The sequence below is a fragment of the Seriola lalandi genome, unplaced genomic scaffold, assembly GCF_002814215.2.
Source record: "Seriola lalandi dorsalis isolate HSWRI2012SDOR001 ecotype SW California unplaced genomic scaffold, Sedor1 jcf7180002054438, whole genome shotgun sequence".
Taxonomy (NCBI): Eukaryota; Metazoa; Chordata; class Actinopteri; order Carangiformes; family Carangidae; genus Seriola; species Seriola lalandi.
In genome coordinates, this window is record NW_019524991.1 from 477,503 (window position 1) to 498,447 (window position 20,945).

Sequence of the window (20,945 nt, forward strand, 5' to 3'; positions counted from 1 at the left end):
CCTTCAGCTCTCTTTTACTCCTTTTATCTTCCTCATCACAGTCTCCTGATGTGATATTTGTGTTTCACAGGGTTTCCGGATTGATCTGACCTGTAAGCAGCTTACTGTGGACTTTGTTAACCAGTCCGTGCTGCAGATCAGCAGTCAGGATGTGGAGGGAAAGCGCAGTGACAAAACGGACTTTGCTGAGAAGCTGGGAGCTATGAACAGAAGATGGCAGATACTGCAGGGGCTCATTGCTGAAAAGGTAATGTTTTAGTTACAGAGCAATCAAGAATAAGTTTAATTTTTGACGTTTTCTTCATATATTCTTAACTTTCTGAGTTGTTAAATTGTTCTGAATTGTTTGTATTTCAGATTCAGCTGTTAGAAGGACTTTTGGAAGGTTGGTTAGAGCATGAAAATGGAGTCCAGGCCCTGAAAACCTGGCTCACACTACAGGAGGAAAAACTGAAGAAGAGACACAGGATAGAGGATGTAGCATCAGTGCAGAATGCACTTAAAGACTGTCAGGTATAAATACAGCAATGTGCCAACATACAGTATTTTTATTATATCTAATTTAAAAAAAAAAAAAAAAATTCCGTTGTTCTTGCAGGAGTTGGAAGAATTAGTGAAGGAAAAAGAGAAGGATCTAGAGAAAGCAGAGGAACGAGGAAACGCTCTCATTCAGGATAAGAAAGGAGCAGCCTGCTCTGTCGTCAAGGAGACCCTCAAAGGGCTGAACCAGTCCTGGGCTCATTTGGACCACATGGTGAGCTTCTTGGATCCCTCACCCTCATGGTTGTTGCCTAAATTTTGCTTACACACTTACACATTTTGTCTCCCATTCTTTCTATCAGATAAGTCAGATGAAGGTCAGCCTGCGGTCAGTGCTGGAGCAGTGGACACTGTATCGGCGAGCTTCAGAGGAGATTAATGGTTATCTGATGGAGGGGAGGTACTCTGTGTCCAGGCTGCTCCTCCTTAACGGGTCTTTAGAGGCAGTGCAGCAGCAGGTGGAGAGTCTGGAGGTGAGGAGAGCAGAAAATAAACTCTTTATTATGCAAAGTGGGACACTCTTGGAAAAAAAAAGTTTTGAACAGCTGATGCATAAATTCATCCTTAATGTATTTCACTCAGTACTGTCATTTTGACCAGTAACATTTAAATAATGTTCAGACACAACAAACACTGAAGATGACAGTAGTTTTTAGTGGATGTCTGTGTTTTTAAGAACCTGCAGGAGGAGATGGATAAACAGGAGAGTAGTCTGAGGAAATTTGGCTCCGTCACACACCAGCTACTGACGGAGTGCCACCCATCTGTGGCTGAAACACTCAACAGAGCACTCCGGGACGTCAACATCAGGTAGGGATAACGAGAACGTGTCTCCGAGTGACTTCAGATCAAATTGCACCTATAACCCTCAACATAAACCAGATGTAGACCTGAGCTCCAAAATGAGACTTCTTTCTTTTTCCTCTGTCGTAGGTGGAACCGCCTACTAGAGCAGATCTCAGAGCAGCTGAGGAGCAGTAAGGCCTTGTTGGGGCTGTGGCAACGCTACAGGACATCATATGGCCAGTGTGTGACAGCAGTTCAGAAACAGCAAGAACATGCCGATCGCCTGCTGAAGAGCGCCACCGACAGGGAGATCACAGAGGAGGAGAGCATCACCTGGATAGACGACTGCAATGTGAGTAGAGATGTGTCAATTTAATGTTGGCCTCTAGCACATGATTGGGTCAACATTTTTCATCAGTGGTTTTGTAGTTATTGCTTCTCAGTACCCAGGATTAGTGTTAGTTCATTACTAAGTGCACATATCTGTGGTTTAAAATATGCATTTTTCCTCATAGTGTAACAGAATGCTGAAAACCCTTCTTCCCCCCCAGTCCTCTTTTGGTTTCTAAGACCTTGTGAATAAGCTCTGAAACAGCTTGTCAGCTCACTATGAGGATTCACAAAGCCTCTATCCCCTCTGCAGAATACCAAATTGCACCCTGTCCTTTTGTCTGCTTGAATGTAGACTCGCTGCATCTAACAAAAGGCTTTTGATCATGAGACTGCAACGGACGAGACAGGCCCCTGATTTACACTACAGGGGTGTCCCACTGTCACGCTGGGCTTGTAGGGCCATGCTGGGCGATGAGTAGAGACACTCTGTCCTTCTACTGTAAGCAGACAGTTATTTTGACTGAGGATCACTGATGCACAAACTGTCGGTAGACACTAAGTGGTTAAGAATTCAGCATTCTTTACGACTTACCAAAACCCACAGAACACACATCCCTTGTTTTACTAATCCTGAATGTATTTATAAAAATGTGATTTTCATGACTTCAGCAAAAGGATGGAATCGTCCTCTTTGGTTTTGGAAAAAATACGCTATGCTTTGATAAGTCTAATCCTTTCAAAAACCCACTGGATTAACAGAAAAATATAGAAAATGTGACAGTTTCTCCCAAATGCTAACATTTTGAATGTGCCTTTTTTTTTCCTATGAACTACTACATGCCTTCTGTGTCTGCACAGGCATTCAGTGACTGTGTTCCTAACTTGCCTTTCTGTTGCAGGCGTGCCTTGGTGACCAGGCCTCAGTGCAGGATTCCCTCCAGCAACTGCAGGCTTTAGGGGAACAGCTGAAGAGCCAAGTCGACGCCTCCTCCTCTGCAGCCCTCCAGTCAGACTACCTGTCGCTCACACATCGTCTAACAACGCTGGAGCACGCCCTTCACAGGCAGCAGGAAGTACTGCAGGTAGGATAGTGGGGATGGGTAAGCATGGGGAGAATGACAAATATGTTCTCTCTAAAACATGCCATCACTTCAGTGTTCACTCTCTTATTTCTTGTTTTTCTTCCTCTGTCCGTCCGTCTGTTTCTAGTCTGGATCCCAGGCTTGTGACGGTTTCAGAGAGCAGTTGGACATATTGATACGTAAGGCTGAGGAGGCTGAGGAGGTGCTGAAGGAGTCTGACTCTGTCGGCTCACCGGAGCTCCATGTTGTCCAGACACGTATGGAAAAACTGAAGGTACAAAAGACGATGCTGCCTTGGCTCTTGTTGTATTCTGTGTTTGAACCAGAAATACATCTGATCATAGTACACTGTATGTTAGTCAAAAACAATGCATTAAATTCTATAGATTAATTTTCTTCTCTCTCTTGCCTTTAACTAGCACTGTCCTTCTGAACATGTCTGATAATGTATTTCCAGATTCACCTGTTGAAGTTGAGCAGTCTATCTCCAGATCTAGAACGGGTTAACGAGTTGGTGTACAGACTACCAGTCAGTGACAGAGATGTTAAACAGCTGCAAAGTCTCAACAGAGCCTGGGCCGCTCACTGCGCTCACCTCACTGAGAGGTTCAGGTACCTGAGCTCTTCATATTTCACTTGTTTGTAGTACCACTAACACTAACCAAAATAAATAAAAGATATACCTATATTTTTGAAACAGAATTGATTCCCTTTTTGTTTCTTGAAATGTAAAACTTTCATTTATGACTTGAGACTATGATTTTAATGAGACATACTTTAAGAACATGTTTATAATTTGTTACTAATAACATCATTAAAATTTAGTGAGATATGATTAACACTTTCATAATAAGACATTATAATGAATATGTTACTAATTAACTGAGTTATGTAGGTTTTGCTCTTTACGATCAGCCATGAAGCCTGGAGTTATAAATGTGAAATTTCTTTTTACCATGATAATCTGCAGCCGTCCTGCAGAAAGTGTGAGGTCAGAAAGTTCCTGGGGTCCTTATTGATTAATAAAGAGATTACTAGAAAGTTAAGGTGAGATATATGCAAATGTGACAACTCATAAGTTCTTTTTACTTATGAATTATAAGGGTTTATAACTGATGTGTAAAATACATATAAACTGTTTATTACATTATAAACTAATGTTTCTTATTATAAAGTGGTACTAATCTTAATGCTGTGTCTGAATCTTTATCATGATGTTAATGATGTTTATGTTCTGAGTGACATCCCTCTCTCCCTCTCCAGTAAACTGCAGGCGGTGTTGCTCCAGCAGCAGAGCTTCCTCCAGAAGTGCGAGGCCTGGATGGACTTCCTGTCTCAGACTGAACAGAAGTTGGCTGCTGAGATCTCTGGTAACCACCAGAGTCTGCTGGAGCAGCAGAGAGACCACGAGGTGAGAGAAGCATTAAAAGTGCACGTGTACTGATCGCTGTCCTTGTTATGTGCAGTGTTGGATCTTAATATGTGTGTGTGTTCTTGCAGTTGTTCCAGGCAGAGATGTTTAGCAGGCAACAGATTCTCTACTCCATCATCAGTGACGGCCATCGTATGTTGGACCAGGGACAAGTGGATGACAGGTAAACGCGTAAAACAAACACAAACCGATTTAACAATTCTCCCTGTCTCATGAAAATACAGATCATCACTCTTGTCCCACCAACAGAGACAACTTCAGTTTGAAGCTGGCCTTGCTGAGCAATCAGTGGCAGTGTGTGGTGAGGCGAGCTCAGCAACGAAGAGGCATTATTGATAGTCTGGTCCGCCAGTGGCAGAACTACCGGGAGATGGCAGAGAAGCTGCTGCGATGGCTCCAGGAGGTGACCCATGATCCAGATGTTCATCAGCCAGGAGAAGCAGTGGCCCTGCAGCAGGCCCGGAACATGTTAGATCAGATACAGGTAGGTTACAATGGTGTATAAGATCTTTTTAAAGGTCTTCACTTCACACATTAAATCATTCAAATTTATAATCTTATAAATTCATACTTTATTATCTCTTATAATTAAAATTTAGATTAGATTTGGAAAGCATTGAGTGAATCACACCTCCACCCTGAACTAATTATTTTCTCATAATACTTGTTTGCATGTTTTATAACCCTAAACCCTGCACTAATAAACCCCCACCCCTTCTCCAACCATAGACTCCCTTAGTTAACCTGTACCCCCTCTGCCATTTGTCCCTGTCTGTGCTCCTCCAGCTGAGGGAGCGAGTGCTCCAGAGGCAGCAGGGAGGCTACATCCTCACCGTGGAGGCTGGCAGGAGCCTGCTGCTGTCAGCCGACGCCAGGGCCGAGTCCACCCTGCAGACAGAGCTGATGGAGATTCAGGAAAGGTGGAGACACGCGCACCACCGCCTGGACCAGCAGAGGAGAGAGCTGCACGGCATGCTCAAGGTCAGACAAAAATACAGCAAGAATAATAGAGAAGTTTCATTCATGTTTCTGAAAGACTATTAGCATTATAATAACTTTGTGATGGCAGTTTGTAAGTTTAAAAATATTATCGATTAAGCATAGTTGTTTTATAAGACATCCCTAACTTTTGCAAGTATGCAAAGCCTCATTGAGCACAGTCTGTATTGCAGGCTAAGCTGTGTTTCTAACATGCTGCAGTGTAAAGGTGCCTGTGAAGTGTGCTGAAGGGCATTTGCCCATCTGAGCCCTTAATGAGCCCACATGCAGCAGTGAAACCAGGTTATCACATGAATTATGCAGCGTTGCACATTAAGTCCTGAAAAGAAATCAAGGATGGAGATGGAGTACACTCACTTCCTCACATATATTGCTAAGCATAATATAAACATGTGTATGCAAACCTACACACACTCACTGATGAAGTATTACAAAATGGCACAAATAAAAAAAGGATAAAAATGCAAGCTCAGGGTCCATGTCTGCATAAACACACACACATAGACCATGGACACTGTGCAGTGAGATGTAATGATTTGAACCCTGTGAGTTACATTTTACAGGATGAGATACTATCATGTTTTGATACAGGCACAGTGACGCAGTTTTTCAGATTCATCCGGAAATTTGACATTTTTGTCGAAGGTGGCTCTCTTGTCTTTCTTTCGGAATCTCACTCTCCTGCAGTCTCTGTGACTTTCTCGCTGTCGTCCTTCGCTTTCACTTAAAGGAACAGCTTCTATTCTTATCCTTATCCATGTCCTTTTACCATGACTCTTGCTTCAGGTATGCTACTTGGCCGCTGCATCTCTTACCAAATATTACCCTGTTTTACCCTCCAGTGGATCGTTATTCAGACTCTAAAAATAGCTGTAATCTGTGCCCTTTGGAGCAGAGCCTCGCTCCTTTGTTATGAAGCTGTGTTAATTCTTCTCTTTGGTTGCTGGATTTTTGCTGTATCACTGTTCAGTGTTGCTTGTGATGTCCAGAGCTAAGTAGGCTATCTATGGCATGGTAATTGATGTGGCCTGACTGCAGCTTTTGGCAGATGTAGTATGTGTGTGTGTGTGTGTGTGTGTGAGTGTGTGTGTGAGTGTGTGTGTGAGTGTGAGTGTGTGTGTGTGTGTGTGTGTGTGTGTGTGTGTGTGTGTGTGTGTCTACCAAAGCTGCAGTCAGGCCACATCAATTATGTATACACATGCTTATACGTGTGTCAGCTTATGATTGTCTATTCTGTAGCTTCCTCTTAAGGATCTACAGTCTAAGTGTGTGTTTGAGTGCGTATGAGTGTGTGTGTTTTATGATCTCATTCTTCTTATTGTGTGTGTGTGTGTAGAACTGGGAACGATGTGAGAAGGGCATAGATGCATCACTGGAGAAGCTGAGGGCCTTCAAGAGGAAGCTGTCTCTGCCGCTGCCTGACCATCATGAGGAGCTACATTCAGAGCAAATCAGATGCAAGGTGAGGAGAACATAATATACACACACACACACACACACACACACACACACACACACACACACACACACACACAGACTTGTCCTCCCTCTACCCTTTTAATCTGGCTATGGGGACAAACAGATAAACAGACCGACCAGCGGCCAAAAAGAAAACGAAACATCTTTATCTATCAGCTGCTGTTTCATTGTGTCATCGTGTTTGTTCGATTCTCTGTTGTATATTTTGTTTATTCTCCTGTGGGGGCATAGCATTTCAAGTCTAATTGAATTTGAAAAAGTATTTTTATAATTTTGTTGTTTTTGTTTTTTAAAAACAAAATTTTTTTAGTAAGGAATCATCAATATGGCTCAGGCAGAAATAATGCCAGGAGGTTGCTGGAATGAGAATGAATATTTTTCGTGTGAAAAGTCACAGTATGATTCCCTGCGGTTTGTGTTAACCACTGGACTCTCTATGCCGTCATATTTCATTCCTGACACATCCCCAAGCTCCTCGGAGGGGGGAGGAGGGCATTGAGAGTAGCTGCACATAGTTAGCATCAGCTGAGGAGAGAGAGGGGGTGGGGAGAGAGGCTGCGTGCGCATGAGAGTGAGCAGAAAAGAGAGAGAGAGAGAGCATCCCTGCTTGCTGTGGGGGTGTGTGTTTGTGTATGTGTGTGTGTGCATGTGTGTGCTTCCTTTTGTGCGTGTTGCGTAATGGAGACATTCTCCGGGTCCACAAATGATTGCAGAGCAGAAAAACCGTCACAGTGACGGAGGAGGAGATGCAAGGTTAGATGCCTCTGTTACATTATCTTGGATCCATATCCTTAAATGTAGCTGATGTATTTTCATCATTGTGTTATGTTACTGTTTTTTTACGCAATTTTCAGAAAACCTAAATCAAATTCTGGCATTTGGAGGAAATATTGTGTCTTTTTAGGAAATGCCTTGCTGTAATATTCAGTGTCAGTTTGCTGTTTTGCTTTCTGAGGTACAGCTACAGTTGAGCTCCAGTAATCCTGAGCTGTTGTTTTCCTGCTCTCCTGTGGCTGTTTATGAGGAGAGAAATCCCTCCAGTCTGAGAGTAGTTACATTTAAGGCTATGCATCTTTGTCTCTGTGTTGTTGTACAAAATTTCTTGTAATGACATAATTTCATCCCATGTGGGTACAGGAGTTGGAGAGCAGTGTGGAGGGCTGGACTGATGACCTCACTTCCTTGTTCCTTCTGAGGGACTCCTTGGAGGGCGTGGTCAGTGCAGATGACATCACTGTCCTGCAGGAACGCCTCCAGCTGCTACAGCGCCAGTGGGAAGAGGTCTGCCACCAGGTAAATACACAGTACTCTGTACATGTGCTTCTGATGTTTGTTTTTTTTCTTGGGTGTTTCAAAAGTGCTGATGTTAGTTCATTTCCCCCTTTACTTACTCAGTGTTTTTGTCTCCTATCTCTCTGAGACAAAGTGAATTGAATTTTGCTGCCTTGTGCTCTTAGCATTACTAAGTCAGCTGAGCCATGCAGAGGACAGATAAGATAAAGAGAGACCATATCTATGTTAAAAAATGTTGGCTTGAGCAGTGTGCATATTCTCACTCAGTGCCCCTCCTCGCTGAAGATAGACCAAGATAACAGCTGTGGTGCATTTGACAAAGTTGGTGTTCAGCTGTGGCTAGCTTTCCGTAGCTAACACTCAAACACAAGTTTGAGGGGGAATTAGAAACATTAATTGAGTAGGCTTTTGTCTTTAGCTTTCCCCAGTTAATTTAAGCATATACTCTTCAATCCAAATTATTTTTATGTCTTTTATCATCACCAATTATATTGTTTCTCTCAATCTTTGCGGCTCCTAAATTGGCAATCCATCACTCTTTTTCATGTCTTGACTATTTTTGTCATCATCCTTCTGCTTTCAGTTGCTACTTATTTTCTCTCATATTTTCACTCTCACCCTTGTCTTTTCCTTCCTTCCAACAATCCCCTCCCCCCGTGTCCCCTCAGCTTTCCCTTCGCAAACAGCAGGTGAGCGAGAAGTTGAATGAGTGGGCCGTGTTCAATGAGAAGAACAAGGAACTCTGCGAGTGGCTCACACAAATGGAGAGCAAGGTCTCTCAGAATGGAGACATCAGCATTGAAGAAATGATTGAAAAACTGCGCAAGGTGATTTCAGCACACAGACATACATTAAATACACATACGTAAAAATGAATGAACACAACACATTTATTCACGCAGGACTTCATAGTTCATAGTTATTTGTTAATGACACAGTCGGAACTGGGATTGCTTGTTTAAAATCACCCTTTAAAATATTGTATTACTTGAATGCAGCTACATGATATTAAAATAACCGGACTCTTAACACACTGCTGCATGAACACACACTCACACTGTACCCCACAGCTCCCTGTGTTTAACCTGCTTGGTGTTTCTCCACCAGGACTACCAGGAGGAGATCAGCGTAGCTCAGGAGAACAAGCAGCAGCTGCAGGTGATGGGTGAGCGCCTGGCCAGGGCCAGCCAGGACAGCAAGGCGGCCGAGATCCAACACAAACTCAGCAAAGTCAGCGAGCGCTGGCAACACCTGCTGGACCTCATTGCTGCCAGGTGGGTGCACGAAACTCTCGTGAACAGGCGGAGATTGATGTTTTGATAGTAGAGTTTGTGTTGTCTCTGTGAAGGTGGGAAGGAAATTTCTGACGAACTGGAAACGAAAGGAAAAAAAGTCAAACCAATTATTAATTGTATAGCACATGTGTCCTATGGCTAAAGCAGTTCAGGGTCAGTACTTCATATTATGGTTAACATCAATTGGATGGATCCAAGAACAGAAGAGCTGTTTAAAAAATCCCTGCAAGAACATTTAAAGACAGGCATGTAGTTTGGCTTTAGTTTGTTCTCTGATGAATTGTGGTCATTGTGAATGAAAAATATAAGATAAATATATGATCTTTGTTCTGTTGTTCACCTGCTTTTGAAAAGCTGAGACTGAAAAGTACTCATCAGTGTGTTTGCACTTCACCTTACACTTTGTATCACTCCTCCTAGCGGAGAAGGGTTTACATTAGTGAAGGCATGCTTTGGCCTGACTTCGTTTCCATGGTATCCGTCCTGACACTCCAGGACACACGTGACGAGGGGAATTCGTTTTCCCACAATGCTGCTGAGGCATTTCCTGAGCTCCTTACTGGTGTCAGTGGGACTTCTACTTTAGTGGAGCCGCAAACCAAGCAGAGAGGTCACATTCCTCATCACTCCTCGTCTCCTCTCTTCTGTCTCTTTCTGCCTTTTTGGCACTTCGGACGCTTCTGCTTAACAGAGTTGGAACCAGTTTGCTACCGACTGAGTCAAATCAAAAGTGCACTTTGAAACGGCTGCAGACTAGTGAGAGACATAGACATTCTTTCATTATGTTGATTAAATGTGAAAAAAGAAAAACTCTTTCTGTATGTTATGAACTTTGACTCATACTACCTCGGCTACCCCTCCTCCCCCGGCCTTTTTTTTCTGGCTGTTGCCCTCTGAGACTGTCCTGGAGGAGGGAAAGGAGAGAGAGAGAGGACAACATCTGACCTCATACAGACAGCTGCACTCTCTTTGTCTCTTATATCCGTCCGTAACTAAAACAACAGGAACAAACGCTTTGCAGCTGTCACGGGAAGCAGAGAACCTCACAATGAACCGTTTTCTTTAGCATTTTGTTATCTTGTGAAAGAACCTCTTGACAATTTCTTGAGTTTTTATTTTCTGTGCAATCGAGGATATATTTTTATTCTCCTGCAAACATATTATCATTATTGGAAAACTTTTCTTCAAGTTTGTGCGCTGTCCACCGAGCTTTACTCCCATGCGTGGAGCCTGCAGCCTTTGCTTCTGTCCACGATCTCTCTGTGTGTATTTGTTGTCTGATTTTCCAACACAGGCCAGCTCTGCGGCACATGCCTCTGACTGTAAGTCTCGTTTTAGAAACAGCAGCACTTGTCACTCTCAGGCAGTCACACACACACACACACACACACACATATATACACACACACACACACACACACACACACACACACACACACACACACACACACATACACATATACACACATGCCTGTTTGGAGTTCTCTTTTTTTAACCTTGGAGAGCAACAGTTGATAAGTCACAGTTGTGCCACCCCACCACTACCTGCTGGCCCTCCCCCCTCAGCACAGACAGAGTTTAGAGAAAGTCCCATGTCGAGCTCGCAGACGGAAGAGAAGAGTGTTTGGATCAACACCGTAACACTTCCTGCCGTTAACGTTGTATTTGGGAATCCCGCACCCCCATGGTTTTGGATTTAGGGACGGATAATATGGCAGGATGCTCGAGTGAGGAGGATCTGCCAGACTGCGACTGCGATGTCAACAGGCAGGACAAACTTGAGAATTTATGTTGAAGTTGTTGGTTTTGTTTTTAAGGGATTTAACAGTAAATTAGCCTCATGCCGTGTTGTTTTAATCCGTCTGTGTTCCCAGCATAGGGTGGAGATGCCACAGTACAGTAAGTTCCAGACAGTTCAGACAATAGCAGGAGTGTTAATGATAGTTTTCTGACTGACATGGTAATTGACCTGACCTGATGGAATGAAGCTGTACAAGCTTTTAAAACGTGCAAGTTAAAGCAGTGAGTGTCCTAAGTCAAACTACTGTGTCCCACAGTATTTTGCATTGTGAGATGCTTAACAGCAGGTTTAGTAAGATTTCGAGATGTGGTGTGCAACTGATATCATGCAGCATCTAATGCCACATTATAGGTGCGGATGATGTGCATCTTCACTCAGACCACCGCAGTCAGTGCTATCGTAACGCGGAGAGTATAAGGTGGAGCAGACCTGCTGAATATGTCTGTTGTAGTTTGTATATGTAATAATGAACAGCCGCCGCCTTCATGCTGATCAAGTCTGACAGTGAGCGTTGCATTGCTTTGCAGGGTGAGGCGTTGAATGTTGAGCTAGCTGGGCAGACTGATGTCAGAGCTCGATGCTTGCTAATTTAAACATCATTCACATATTATAGATTGCAGTGGTCAGAGTTGGGAGATGTCTGGCGTCTGCAGATCCAAAACGGTTCCCAGTTGTTGTGTTGGGGTCAAATAAGGTTTTCATCGCTTCCCAACAAAAATATCTGCACAGATCTCTAAAAAAAATAACTCTCCTACTCATATTACTCTTCTGCTCTGTTTGGCTGAACATGGCACACAGTAGCTCTGTTATTTTGTGTCCACTACATGGATGGAGCTAAAGAATGCTTTCTGTCGTATTCAGACATTCTTACCTTAAATTCACAACCAGATCAATAATGTGTTCAGTATGCGTCGTCGATTCTATGACTGTTTACATGCGTTTCAACAACTTCTCATGCCTTTAACACTGATATCAGCTGGATACACTTTTATTTGATCCTAATTTTATTTGATTTACCAGTTATATTTACAGTATGTATATAGTGTGTCGTTACATTGACTGTGTGAATTGTCTGTCAACATATTTCTCCCATACCAGACTGTCCGTCGCTGTTAACAGCTGTCCCGTGTGTTGACTCTGACTTTGTTTGTCTAACAGGGTGAAGAAGTTGAGGGAGACCCTGGTCGCAGTGCAGCAGTTAGATAAAAACATGAGCAGCCTGCGGTCCTGGCTCGCTCACATCGAGACGGAGCTGTCCAGGCCCATCGTCTACGACACCTGTGACGACCAGGAGATTCAGCGGAAGCTCAACCAGCAGCAGGCAAGTGGAACCACACACAAACAGTGCTGGGCTACAACAGTGAGAAAGAAAAATTACAGATTTGTTTACAGGCCTTACGAGGGATGCAGTGGTAACCGTCAAACTCTCTGTTCATGATGATGTTTAAGAAATTTGCATCACTTGACCAACGTGTGGTAATAACATCCTGTCTTGCGCCAGTACTGTATGCACACAAACAAGCACACAGGCACATTGTTGGTGGAAAATGAGTGACACTGAAGCACATGAGGAAATCATAGCATGACTCATGCATGTATCTCTGCTGTTTGTTTAAAACTAGCCTACAGTAGGTATCAGTATTCTTCCTGCTGCCAAGCCGCTGCTCTAAATCTGGACTAGATTCTGAGAACCCACTGACCTCCTTTCTCTCCAGAACACGAGCATTTAGTTTACAAGGCAGCCTGTGCACTTCCTGTTTACCGTAGAGACACGTTTGCTGAACCACACAGCGGGAGAAGACATCAAATCACACCCTCTTTGCAACTTAAAGCAACAGAGGTTTATGTGAAGTGCAGTTTTCATGTAAAGAAATGCAAAATGCTACATACAACACACAACATACACATACAACCTCTGAGTGCTGAAAAAGTCAAATTGTAATTCTCACCGATTTGTAGGAGCTGCAGAGGGACATAGAGAAACACAGCACAGGCGTGGCGTCCGTGTTGAACCTGTGTGAAGTCCTGCTGCATGACTGCGATGCCTGCTCCACGGAGACAGAGTGTGACTCCATCCAGCAGGCCACCAGAGGGCTGGACAGACGCTGGAGGAACATCTGTGCCATGTCCATGGAGAGGAGGCTCAAGTCAGTGCATCTTGGATAAATTCAGTCCTATATACCGTGGTCATATGCATGCACCGGTGATAAAATCCAAACATTGTTAGCCAGCGCTATTTTTGTTGTTTTTTTAAAGAGTTGCAAACTTACATGTAATCATAGATAGTAATACCAACTAAATCCCATTGCCTTCTGCAGTATACTGTCCCGCCACTGACCGTACAATCATATGTATTTAGGAAGATTTAGCCATGACATGAGTGATTTTTCTTTGCAGGATCGAAGAGACGTGGAGGTTGTGGCAGAAGTTTCTGGATGATTACTCCAGGTTTGAGGACTGGCTGAAGGCCTCAGAAAGGACAGCAGCTCTGCCGAACTCCTCTGGAGTTCTTTACACCGTTGCTAAAGAGGAGCTGAAAAAGTTTGAGGTGTGTTTATTTCACTTTTATTATCAGAATGTGGAGTAAAAAAGACACTGCTGTTGCGCTGTGTTTGCATGTAGCAAAGTGTGTGAGTGAGGTAACAGTATGGCTGTTTTTTTATGTAAAACTCTCATATGTGCATGCTTTGAAGTTTGAAAATTTTTCTGTCGGATATTTAAATTCTTCTTTATGAGCAAAATAAATCAAAGCAAAGCAAAATCACTGCAGGATAGAGGAAACAGAGAGAAAGAGAGAAGTGTCATGTTACTGAAACTTGTCTGCACCGGTCTGCTCAGCTGCTGCGGTCCATCAGTGTGCACGTGCACATTCCTGCTGGCTCACTGTCTGGCCTGGACCGTTGCCATCTGCCCTGCTTGTGCCTGACTGAAAAGTTCATTCAGTTAACAACATAACCTTTTTTGACATATTTTGGGATTTTAAGGGTTAGCTGTGGTCCTTGCAAAGTGTGTGTTTTCTCTGTGCACGCATGTGAAAAATGTTTGAAGGAAAGAATTTAACATTGCATATATATTTGCAAGAAAGTGTGTGTTAATTCAGAGCTTTAATTAATGTGTGTATGTATGTGGGTTTTCATCGCAGGCCTTCCAGCGTCAGGTGCAGGAGTGTCTGACCCAGCTGGAGCTCATCAACAAACAATACCGCCGCCTGGCCCGCGAGAACCGCACCGACTCCTCCTGCCGTCTCAGAGAAATGGTGCATGATGGGAACAAGCGATGGGATAACCTTCAGAAGAGGGTGGCTGCCATCCTACGCAGACTCAGGGTAACATCACATGAGGCGTTAGCAAGTCACTGTGAAATATATGGAACTAATCTAACAGCTGATGCGTCTTCCTCTCCGTTAGCAAGCTCTTGTTCTATTATTCCGTGAATAATAATATCTTACTGCTTTACTCCATTCACATTTAAATACATTGGGAAGTAAGCTAGTTCGATTCAGATGGAGAAAAACTCAAGTAAATGAAGAATCGTTGTTTGTCTGGCTGTGTTCACACAGCACTTCATCAGCCAGAGAGAGGAGTTTGAGTCGGCACGAGACAGCATCCTGGTGTGGCTGACGGAGATGGACCTCCAGCTCACCAACATAGAGCACTTCTCTGAGTGTGACGTACAGGCCAAGATAAAACAGCTCAAGGTGAGGCGGACGGACACAATGTTTGAATACTGTGAAGAAACTCCATGTATCAGTACAAAGCATCAGTCATACTTTTTATTTTTTCAGCCTTTTCTAATAAAGCATCTACCACAGTATGAGGTGAACAAATTCCTCTGTAGTTTATCAAGACAGAAACTGTTCTGTTCTAGGAAGGAGATGAAAATTGATTAGATGAGGCAAAAATGTAATAATTGGAAACTTCAGCTTCTGCAGCAGCTAAAGTAACAGAATACAACAAAGAAAAATACAATGTAATGTAATGATAGAAGTGGATTTAAAAAAAAATCCTTTGCTGAAACTTTTATTTGGATCATTGCTTAGTTAATAATAAGGAATTAAATCATTTTTGTTATTTATCAAAAGAAATATGAAATATTTGCTGGTTAAAGTTCCTCAAATGCAAATATTTGATTGCTCTTGTCATGTTTTTATCACTGTAAATTGAAATTCTCAAGTTTTTTGACAATTTTGAGGCTTTACTTTGAGTTCTGCTGCAGTAAATGTGATTGTAATTTTCAGTTTTGTTTTTTTTTGTTTTTTTAACATTTTATAGTTTTTTTTTTTTAAAACATTTGATTGAATACATGAGTGATTATTCAATCAATAGATTATCCAATAATGAAAAGGATTGTTAGATGCAGCCCTCCTTCGCCCTGACCTCTGCTGTGTGTGTTTCTCAGGCGTTCCAGCAGGAGATCTACCTGAACACGGGGAAGATTGAGCTGGTGTTCAGGCAGGGTGAAGCTCTGATCGAGAAGAGCGAACCTCTGGATGCAGCCGTCATCGAGGAGGAGCTGGAGGAGCTGCAGAGATACTGCCAGGAGGTGTTCGGACGAGTTGAGAGATACTACAAGAAACTCACGCGTCTGCCTGTGAGTACAGATACACAGATGACACGGCATGTAGCATTAAGACACATTGTCATGTAATAAATGAATGTAACTGGTAATGTATTTGCTGCTGACTGTGTTTCACTGCGAGAAGTGAAACTGGCTGTGATGTTGTGACAGTGAGTAGTTGACTCGGGGAACTCGAAGCGCTCTGTAAACACATAGCAAAATGAACAACTACAGCTGTCCTCCTTCACCTCCTGTGACATGGTGAAAACATGTGTCAGACATAGTTTCACACTGACAGCTGGTAAGGAACAGAATACACACTCATTATATTAGCATGGTAACAGTCAGTACAGCGCACACGCTCACCTCACTGTGCCTCACAACCCGCATTCTCACACTTCTTAGTTACACATACTTAGAAATTTGATAACCTCTACCATGTCTGACCCTCCATTTTCTGCGTGTACTCCCTTTCTTTCTTACATTATTCTTTCTTTCATTTCATCCTTTTCCTGCCCGTCTCGCACAGTTGGCTGACGATGAGCTCGATGGCTCAGACAGAGAGTTGGACGTGGAGGAAGGAGGCGACCTCTCTGAGCTGCAGTGGGGCGACTCCTCTTTGCCCCGGACATCCAGCCGTCAAGCCTCGGGTACGGCCACCCTCATCCGGGCCGACCGCTCGGGACGGGACACTCCGGCCAGCGTGGACTCCATCCCGTTGGAGTGGGACCATGACTACGACCTGAGCAGAGGTCTGGAGAGCCCTGGAGGACGAGGCCATGGGGAAAGGAGCAGAGGGCAAGAGGAGGAGGATGAGTATCTGAGGACGGCTGCCACAGTGCTGTCAGGTTGGTCCAACTTCAGGGACTGTGATTGGCTTAATTTATACATGCTGATTTCTTATGGATGTAACTATAAGGTCTGTGAAACAAGTATTTCATAGGAAGTTCCTTTGAAAGAACCATTAAATTTAGTTCTCATTATAGGCAAAATAGTGACAGCATTGCATTGGTACTTATGTAATTAGTTACTTTAATTTATTTTTACTACCATAGCTGAGTCTTTTTTTAATATGCAAATTTGTCTACAGTAAAACACACAATGCTACATAGATGATAAATTCAAATTTCCTATTATGAATGAAAAACTTGGATTGAAATCGAAAAGTTTATTCAAAGATATTCTCGTATATAGTAAGAAGTTATTTTAAAAATATGTATCTGTCATTAGGTTTATAGCAGCTGATGTGTGATTTTGAAACATGACACTCAGTCTGCCAGTGGAAAAATATACATCACAGAGCAAGAGATTATTACACAAATATATTTTCCCAGTATTGTAACATTTTGCTCTTTAAGCCATCTTGAAAAAAAAGGCACTTACGGTATCTTTTCAAATAAAATACCAACCAAGTATTCAAATAAAGTCCTGTCATTTCTATCAGTCTGGTGCCAGTTACACTCACATTTTGAAATAATAAATGAAAACCGCTCTCTGCCATGATGGGGGGGAAAAAGTAGAAATCTTCTACACAAACAGAGATCAGTTGAACATCCAGATCCGGCACGAGGACATCAGTGCCAGTGCATTCATAGATTAGCAGAGAAGTCACATTCAATCATGCCCACATTATAAGCAGTATATGTTCTCTGTCTCTCTTCCCAGATGTAGTTATCCCAGAGAGCCCAGAGGCCTATATAAAACTGACTGAGAACACACTGAAATCGTCCTCTGGTAGGCAACAGCAGCCCTCTGGTGCTGATAAGGAAGAGCATGCCAAAACATAAAACAGGCTTCTTTTGTTTTTAACAGAGGTCTACCCCCATACTAAGAAACCTCATCAAAGTTGCATGCTCCACCATCTAGAAAAATCTTTGTTTATCTCCTTGCAGAGATGACACCATTGCATGCTGAGGCCTTGCTCACTAAATTCCCACTTCCACCATCGCATTTTTTGTGTTGTCTTTAGTTTGTGCTCCTTCATTTAACAGTTATTTTCATTGTTTAACATGTTAAAACTCGACTTCTCTGTTCTTTCTGTCATTATGTGCCGTTATTTTGCATTTCAGACTAATGCATGCCGCCACACCATCGGTCTACACCAACTGCCTGCTAACGAAAGCTTTATCATTGCAAACTTCACCCCTTATATTTCCTGACCCTGTTGCGGTCTCTGTGCAGGTGAGCCAGGCCAGCTGGAGGCCAGTCTGAGACAGCTGGATCAGGCTCTGGACGCAGGACGATATCACCTCCAGCAGAGAGAGGCCAGTGCCAACCGTTCCAGCCCCGACATCGACTCCACATACATGGGCTATGTGAGTCCTCTTCTTCCTCTTCCTCTGCCTTAAATCGCACTCTAACATGAGTGAGAAGTACATCAGGCAAGATTTTGGTAAAAAAGGGCTTTAAATACTTGTAACTCTTATTCCAGATGCGTCTGATGGGAGAGTGTCGAGGCAGTATAGACGCCGTGAAGAAAACAGAGGGAGAGCTGACTGAAGATGACGATGACATGCCGGGGCTCACCAACCCCACCAGCACAGACACTCAGAGTGCAGGTCAGTTACACACACACACACACACACACACACACACACACACACACACATATCAGATTACTTCCTCCTGTAAATACTGTGTGAGCTGTTTGAACTGCATCTGTGTTTTTCCACTAGGTGTGATCGAGCGCTGGGAGCTGATCCAGGCTCAGTCCCTGAGCGAGAAACACCGACACAAACAGAATCTGCAGCAGTGGCAGCAGCTGATCACAGATCTGCAGACCATGAGGGCCTGGCTGGGTCAGTCCGAGGCTGAACTCAGCCAGCTGCGAGGGCTCGATCTCAGCACCGATATACACACCATCCAGCAGAGAATCAAGAAGCTCAAGGTTAGTGCATGGTTTTGTGTGTCTGTTTCAATCACTGTATTAGAAGAGCAAACGTTAGGAAAGATTTTTCTGCACCACTTTGTTATGAACATTTTTTTCTGATAATTTACCTTTCATGGAGTTGGATATTGCACTTGCAGTTATTTTGTGCACATTTATTTATGTTTATTAGTCCCTGTACAGTAGAATTCACTACTCTGCAGTAATTCACCCCACTGGCATTGTTTTAATGTCCTACTTCATGTGCAGGGCTCAAACAACTTTGTCCCTCAACTCACCCTCACACACTCAAACACACACTAACAACACAACACACAACCAGTCCAGCTGTTGCTGCCTGTAAAGCATTAGACAAGATATCACTAATCTATAAATACACCCCTCTGAAGTCTAATGACTTGCATCTAATGTGTCCCGACCACCTCAGCCTAATCCTCCTGCACTTTATCTGTTGGCACCTCATCTATTCCCAGCCTCCTCTCTAGTAGCAACATAAAGTCTGGCCGGGCTCATGGTTCGCTGTAAGCAATCTCTTGACCCGTATGTTTGGATGCTGCTCTGAATACTTTCCTCTTTGACTCTCGCTCTCAGGAGCTGCAGAAGGGGATGGATGCCCACAAGTCAGAGGTTCTGTCCATCAACCTGAGCAGCGCAGACTTCCTCCAATCAGATCCCGACTCTGAGGAGGCCTGGGAGTTGAGAGACGGGCTGAAAGAGATGAACTCGCGCTGGGATCGGCTCGGTACCTCGCTGGAGGACTGGAGGGAGGAGCTGCAGAGGGCGCTGATGCAGTGCCAGGTACAAAAAACACACAAAATACTAGGTTTAACTTTGTTTTTTCTCTATCAAATTGTATCCACACTGTCCTGTGTGATTATTGCCTCAGCAAAAATGAATTAACAAACCAGAAAGAAGGGATAAATAGAAGAGTAATAACACACACCCACTGTCAGTCATACCATGTTTCCTTTCAGGAGTTTCATGAGATGAGCCACGGTCTGCTGCTGTGGTTGGAGAACATCGACCGCAGGAGGAACGAGGTGGTGCCCATCCCTCCCAAAGTGGATCGTGAAACATTACGAGCTCATCACAAAACATTGACGGTACTTCCTTCTGCTACCAGCCTTGTGTACGCAGACTCGTATCTGGTCAGGGGAGTTTCATCACCTCTGTTTTAGCCTTTTATATTAACCACTGTCACTTAATAAACCTCCTTTGGTGCCTAAAGCTCACTTTGGGTTTCACTACGGAGTTTCTAGAGCAAAGTGGAATCCTGAGCAAAACTAAGGACAACAATTACAATATGTTGTGATCGTAAGGTTTCTTTGATGTCATTACCCCTCAATCTAGGACATAGACAATAGCTCTAAAAAATAACAAATAGCTTTAGTTGTGTAGGACCTTTCATGCAGAGCTGAGCCCTAAATTCTTCATAAATAGGACTAAAACTAGAACAAATCAAACTACAACAAATATAGAGAAAGAAGAAACAACATCAGTGAAATATGTTAAAAATATAAAACTAAGAAAGATTAAAAACATAACCCTGTCTCCTGTCCTGCAGCAAATCAAGCGTGAGCTGCTGGACTCGCAGCAGAAGGTGTCGTCCCTTCAGGAGCTCTCGGCTCAGCTACTGGTCAACACTAAACCTCAGACCCTGCTGCCGCCATCGCAGACCTCAGAACAGATCCAGGCTCAGGGCAGCGAGTGTCTTGAGGCCCAGGAGAAGGTGCACGTGATCTGGAACAGGCTGAGGCTGCTCCTGAGGGAGGTCAGCTCAGACCTGGAGGGGCTGGAGAGGAGACTGGAGACCGTGGACACACAGCAGGTCAGACAACACTGAAGTGAATGAAGGAGCAGCCACTTTATGTTGAACCAACAAAACGCTCCTCTCCATTAGCAGCAGTTTTATTTATGTAGATCTAAATATTAAAGTGACTGTTGTTTTATTTTTCAGGATTGCTTGCCGTTGCCTCTTGGCATAACAGAAATCTGTGAATCAGCTGCTCCTGTGTCAGAGGTGACCCTCGAGAGTCGCAAACGATTGGTAAAGTTTTCCCTCATAATGTCCAGTGGGGAGCGGGAGGGTGGGGGAGGGGTTAGCATCTGTGCTCCATAAGAGACAGTAAATCAACATCACCGTCAACCTGCCGTCTCATAGATATTCCCACCCTACCACTTTACTTTTATGGTCAACATAAATGTTTTTCCCTTTTGCAACAGCTCTGCTAACATGTACATGAAAAGACTTGTTGCTGCCCTCCTCCACCCCCACCCCTCCCTTTGTTTGAGATGTTGTTTGCCGCCCCACACCATGTTGATCTGCTAAAAAAATGTACAAGAAATCCTGGCTTTTCGTTTTATATGATAAAACTGTTCTCTAATGGATTCATCGATATCGTATTTTAGAAAACATGCATGAAAAAAGGTTGTATTGTAAGTAACAGTTAAAGATATTTAA

The 20,945-nt window shown here is 43.4% G+C and overlaps 1 protein-coding gene across 1 annotated transcript in view; it reads left to right on the forward strand.

The window, feature by feature from the left end:
- Nucleotides 1-20,931, forward strand: part of syne1a (spectrin repeat containing, nuclear envelope 1a) — a 117,250-nt gene extending 96,319 nt beyond the window's left edge. The window contains exons 113-144 of the mRNA XM_087175262.1: nt 71-247; nt 358-513; nt 599-754; nt 843-1,013; nt 1,217-1,350; nt 1,474-1,678; nt 2,559-2,741; nt 2,869-3,015; nt 3,199-3,353; nt 4,005-4,152; nt 4,242-4,336; nt 4,423-4,657; nt 4,960-5,154; nt 6,509-6,634; nt 7,789-7,944; nt 8,613-8,771; nt 9,052-9,218; nt 12,199-12,361; nt 13,000-13,187; nt 13,438-13,588; nt 14,183-14,365; nt 14,600-14,737; nt 15,439-15,630; nt 16,127-16,445; nt 17,263-17,331; nt 17,779-17,912; nt 18,029-18,155; nt 18,273-18,484; nt 19,076-19,282; nt 19,459-19,587; nt 20,049-20,312; nt 20,442-20,931. Coding sequence (XP_087031388.1) covers nt 71-247; nt 358-513; nt 599-754; nt 843-1,013; nt 1,217-1,350; nt 1,474-1,678; nt 2,559-2,741; nt 2,869-3,015; nt 3,199-3,353; nt 4,005-4,152; nt 4,242-4,336; nt 4,423-4,657; nt 4,960-5,154; nt 6,509-6,634; nt 7,789-7,944; nt 8,613-8,771; nt 9,052-9,218; nt 12,199-12,361; nt 13,000-13,187; nt 13,438-13,588; nt 14,183-14,365; nt 14,600-14,737; nt 15,439-15,630; nt 16,127-16,445; nt 17,263-17,331; nt 17,779-17,912; nt 18,029-18,155; nt 18,273-18,484; nt 19,076-19,282; nt 19,459-19,587; nt 20,049-20,312; nt 20,442-20,603 — 5,403 coding nt within the window. The 3' untranslated portion in view covers nt 20,604-20,931. The remainder of the gene's footprint in view (nt 1-70; nt 248-357; nt 514-598; nt 755-842; nt 1,014-1,216; nt 1,351-1,473; nt 1,679-2,558; nt 2,742-2,868; nt 3,016-3,198; nt 3,354-4,004; nt 4,153-4,241; nt 4,337-4,422; nt 4,658-4,959; nt 5,155-6,508; nt 6,635-7,788; nt 7,945-8,612; nt 8,772-9,051; nt 9,219-12,198; nt 12,362-12,999; nt 13,188-13,437; nt 13,589-14,182; nt 14,366-14,599; nt 14,738-15,438; nt 15,631-16,126; nt 16,446-17,262; nt 17,332-17,778; nt 17,913-18,028; nt 18,156-18,272; nt 18,485-19,075; nt 19,283-19,458; nt 19,588-20,048; nt 20,313-20,441) is intronic.
- Nucleotides 20,932-20,945: the final 14 nt, after the last annotated feature.